Here is a 5,626-nt window from a genome sequence, read left to right on the forward strand (position 1 = left end):
TTTCGACTAACGTAGGAAAAACATACATATTAAAATAAAATAACGTTATAAATTATAAAATATAAATTTGTAATATCTACATTCTACACTTCTACAGCTGCGGCACAACAAATAATTATATCACCTAGAAAACTGACTTAACTATTGATTTAAATACTGTAACTTAAATTACCTGTCATGGATATCGGAGAACTACTGGATTACAAAGTATGTGACAAACTGTGACAAACAACACATGTCTGTAAAATATTTTAGTATCTTATGTAATGTGATTTTATTTTAGCCTGCCAATACTCCAAAACGACCCTTACCTGAAGAAGAAGTTAATCAAATTCAAGAAAATGAAACTGATTATGAACGACAAAAAAAACTTAGACGGTTAGCCAAACATCGTGTTCAACAAATTGAAAAACAAGAGCAAGAACGATTAAAAGCAGAACAAGAAAGACTTGCAGAAGAACAGCGTTTGAAACAAGAACGGCAAGATATGGTGCAAAAATTAGTTGACGAAAATCTTGCTGGTACTGATGTAAGGAATAATTTTTTTAATGTACTTAAATCAAAAAACATCAAACATTTCATTATGTTATAATAAAAATAAAAAATAAAATAATACAAGTATTTAAGATTTAAACAAGGTATAAATATATTTTTCTTTCATAGGATGGAGTCTTAGATGAAGCAGCTCTAAAACGTATGATTTTATTGTTTGAAAAGAAAGTGTTGAAAAACCAAGAAATGCGAATCAAATTTCCTGAAAATCCTGAAAAGTAATTTTTGAAGCATGATTAATATTCTTAATCTTATTTTACTTATTTTAATTCAGGTTTATGGAATCAGAAATAGAATTACACGATATTTTAACCGAAATGCATGCTATAGCAACTGTTCCAGATTTATATCCTATTTTAGTCAATTTAAAAGCTGTTTTATCTCTGTTAGAATTACTTTCCCATGAAAACACCGACATAGCAGTTGCAGTTGTTAACTTATTACAGGTTTGTAATGTAATACTATATTTATATGAAGTTATTGTATTATATGCATTATTATAGGAACTAACTGATCTTGATTCTTTAAATGAGAATGAAGAAGGTACAGAAATATTGATTGATGCATTGCTCAGCAAACAAATATGTGCTTTATTAGTACAAAATCTTGAACGTATGGATGAATCTGTAAAAGAAGAAGCAAATGGTGTACATACAACATTAGGAATATTTGAAAATATTATGGAACTAAGGCCAGATGTTGTGGTAGAAGTTGGTAAACAAGGTCTTATTCAATGGCTTTTAAAAAGAATTAAAGCTAAAATGCCCTATGATGGCAATAAACTTTATAGTAGTGAAATACTATCTATATTGTTGCAAAACAATGAAGAAAATAGAGCTTTAGTTGGAGAAATTGGTGGCATTGACAATTTATTACAACAACTAGCAGTAAATACTTATATATAATATAATATTTTGAATATTTTTTTACAATGTTTAAATTTTTGATTTTTAGTATTATAAAAGACATGATCCTTCTTCTCCTGATGAACAAGAAATGATGGAAAATCTTTTTGATTGTCTTTGTTCTTGTTTAATGGATAAACAAAATAGAGATAGATTCTTGAGAGGCGAAGGACTTCAGCTAATGAATCTTATATTAAGGTAATTTATTATTTAATCGATAATTATATTATTTATTTTTAGATATTTGTAAGCAGTTAAGATAAACTAAATATTTCAGGGAAAAAAAATTGAGTAGAAATGGTTCTTTAAAAGTATTGAATCATGCATTATCAGGTCCACAAGGCAAAGACAATTGTAACAAATTTGTAGATATTTTAGGACTTCGGACTATATTCCCACTATTCATGAAAACTCCTAAAAAGAACAGAAAAAGAATGCTTAGTACAGAAGAACATGAAGGTACCAAATTATACTTGTATTTAAGGACTTAAGAGAAGTCATACACTTATGTATGTATTGTTGCAGAACATGTTATTTCAATAATTGCCAATATGTTACGTAACTGTCGTGGTACACAAAGACAACGTCTCATGACTAAATTTGTTGAGAATGATATGGAAAAAGTTGATAGACTCATGGAACTTCATTTCAAATATATGGAAAAGGTCGAAATGATAGATGCTGAAATTGATGAAAAGGTAAAGTAATAATTATGTAACCATAATATTTGCAATAGTTAAAAATATTTTTTTAGAGTACTGGCAATGAAGATGAAGATGAAATCTATTTGAAACGTTTAAATGGAGGTTTATTTTCATTACAATTGATTGATTATATTACATTAGAAGTTTGTAATAGTGGGCCGAACATAAAAAAGAGAGTAACTCATATTTTAAATATGCGAGGTGGAACATTAAAAACTATTCGTCAAATAATGAGAGGTATTGAATTAAGTTTAATAAATTATTATTACTATTAATTATTTAGTATTAGCATTGATTATAAATACTATAATATTTATAAACCTTTAGTTACACGTGTCAAATAAAATATTTTGTTGGATTTTATTTTCCCTGCATTTCGATTATGACCCTTTTTTAAGCTTCAAAATTTTTAAACAATATTTAAGATCCAACAAATGTTGATGGTTATGCGTTTTTAAAAGAGCATATGAGTGTTATTTTGTGACAGGTTTGTCATCTCTGGATCTAAATATTATGTCAATTGAGCTCTAATTAAGTTCTATTATTGTAACATTGCCTAATAAAAAAATAGTTAAAAAAAATATATATCTTATAGTAATGGCTATAAATTATATGGTATTCTGTAAAATATAAATTTGATTAAATATTAAATAATAATTAAATACCTAAATCATATGGTTTTTACAGAATATGCTGGAAATCTTGGTGATGATGGCGATAAAGAATGGCAGGAACAAGAGCAACGTCATATACTAAAAATGGTTGATAAGTTGTAAATTTTTATTGGTAAAAAATATAAAATTAAGATAGTTTGATGTACTATAATAGTAAGAAAATACATTATTGTAAGAATTATTTTTAATTATACCAATCACCTGCTGATAATTTTTAAATTCTTGATCACTAACTATTTTACTATAATTAAAAAAATATAAAATGTCTACAAACAAATTTTTATTTCATTGGTCTTAAACTTTTGAATTTAATATTATAATTAAATTAATTAAATAATGACTAATTTTATTATTTTAATTAGATTTTATTTTAAAAATGTGTGTTATTATTTTTATCACAAATTGATAAATAATTTATCATACTATTGTGATAACATTTTTTTAAAATTTATATTTTTACTTTTATGTGCAAAAGTATTTTAAATATTATGTAAAATTCTAGAACATAACCTTATAATTATTAATGTATAAGATTATACTAATAATTATTATAATGACTAGTCAATTTTCTTAAATACAAGTGCTCAAGTAATTTTATAGCTAAGTTTCTCATTTACCAACTAACTGTAGAATAGTGTGATTAGGTTGGTAAAGTAATTACAAAGAATATAAAAATTGTAAACCCATAATACTTTTTGAAATTCAAAAAAAAAAAAACAATATGAAAAATTATTAATTTACTCATGAATAATTTCATCAAATAATTTACTTCAAATACGAATGTTCATAAAAATATTTGTAGAATTTAACTGAAAAATAATTTTTAATTGTTGTAGATTTAGATAAAATTATAAAAATCTAAAGTATAAATAAAATTGATATTTAAATAATTAAAATTAATACAATATAGCCAATTTACTCTCATATTTTCAAGATTTATTAGACATTTATTTAAAATTTCAATTATCTATAAATAGCTCATAACTTAAAATATTTAAAAAAATTATTTATTTTGTTTCATAGCAAATAAAACTATTTTTTGCTTTTTTACTTTACCTCTAGGTTAGGTAATGTGATTAATTGTAAAATTGAATATACATAATATAACTGGCAATACAATTTGTGTCACCACCATATTTGAATATATATTTTTTATATTATTAGTGGTTAATGGAATTTCAATATTTTTTCATAGTGTTTTTAACTGAAATTGATTTATAGTTTTTAATTAACTATGAAAAGTTTTTTATAACCAAAGCTATATTATTATACTGTTTTTTTTTTTAACAGATTATTTATTTATATCAGCTAGAACAATTTGAAATAATTTAATATTTTTATGTGATATTCATTGTTCATATTTAAATAGTATGTATATTTAAAGTTTAAACCAGAGAAAATAGATTTTTTTCATACCATGTTCTTTTGTGCGCTGATTTACAAATTTACAATAATTAATCCTTAATTACAATTTTTTAATATTTTACTTTTTTAATAACAATGCATTTTTAACTTCTTATTCCAAAGCAAAATATTTTTTGGAGTAGGTAATTCAATTTTAGTAATTAGTGAGTAAAAAGTTTATAAGTATTCAAAGTTATATGAGTGTAGTGAAGTAAGTACTGATATAAGATTGCAATAATAATTATTATATATTCGAAGCACAGAATGGAACCTAACTCAAATCTCATAAGAACTTAACAATAATTAATATCCATTGAATATTTTATTAAGTATTTGTAACTTGACTATAAAACAGACCTAGCATATTATTTAAAACAGTAGAAACAATTTTGGTATTGAAAGGCTAATATAATCATTAGGTGACATGTTAAATTTCTCATTATTCATTATTAAATTTTAACAAAATATTAAACTTGTTATGTCAAAAACTGATTTTACATGAAAATTCCCATTTTTTCCAATTCCTTCCTCATAATTTAATAAGAAAAATATGTGCTGGTAACTTTTAATTTTTGAGTTCTTAACTTTAAATTATTAGTTACTAGATTTAATTTCCTTTTGAAAAGATATTCATGTTGAAAATGGAAGCATTTCTACTGCTTCAAAAGGTTATCTAATACATTAAAAATAAAAAAAAGTACTTACCACAAAATCAGTTTTGACTATTTCATATTTTCATTAAATATTTACATGAGCATATATAATGTATTTATGTATGATGTAAATATTAAAATATTTTTTTTAAGAATATTAATAATTATAACATTTTAAATTATTAATAGAAATAACTCTATTGTGGCTGAGCCTTTTAATCAAAACATTGGATTATTAAATTATTTGTAATCTACTGACATAGTTATTTACAGCAATGTAATATGTTAGTAATCTTATTTTAAAAATGAAGGGTCTACAAAATCCCTTACTTTTGGCTATTTTCTTCATAATTTTTAGTCGATTCACAATTGGTACTAGTCTTGTAAGTGTATCTATGTTGTATTGCAGTTAAACAGATTAGAGTTCATAGTTAAAATTATTGCTGTTTTGTGCTATAGAAGGGAGAAATGATGAGTTTTCGTCTGTCACATAATATTATCCTCTTATTGAATCGAGTAAATTTCTCCATATTATTAACTTATTTCTTCATTGGACTGAAAACTTCGTTTTTTAAATGATATATCCTAACATATTCTATCTTAATGATAAATTTAATGTTTAGTTTTAAGATACTTTCTTAACTACATTCATTTAATTTTATTATTATTACATAAATTCAATATGTATTTTGTATCTATTTAAAAAACTCTCGATTGACATTAATGCAATAAAA

The 5,626-nt window shown here is 23.6% G+C and overlaps 1 protein-coding gene across 1 annotated transcript; it reads left to right on the forward strand.

Moving 5' to 3' along the window:
- LOC114128090 (beta-catenin-like protein 1) lies at positions 1–3,193 on the forward strand. The gene is made up of 10 exons (XM_027992512.2): positions 1–207; positions 284–529; positions 664–770; positions 827–998; positions 1,056–1,439; positions 1,507–1,655; positions 1,735–1,916; positions 1,983–2,155; positions 2,212–2,398; positions 2,849–3,193. Exons 1-10 carry the CDS (start codon positions 178–180, stop codon positions 2,935–2,937), a joined length of 1,719 nt encoding a protein of 572 aa, XP_027848313.1. The 5' UTR covers positions 1–177; the 3' UTR covers positions 2,938–3,193.
- Positions 3,194–5,626: the final 2,433 nt, after the last annotated feature.

This window comes from Aphis gossypii, chromosome 1 (genome assembly GCF_020184175.1).
Source record: "Aphis gossypii isolate Hap1 chromosome 1, ASM2018417v2, whole genome shotgun sequence".
NCBI classification, from domain to species: domain Eukaryota; kingdom Metazoa; phylum Arthropoda; class Insecta; order Hemiptera; family Aphididae; genus Aphis; species Aphis gossypii.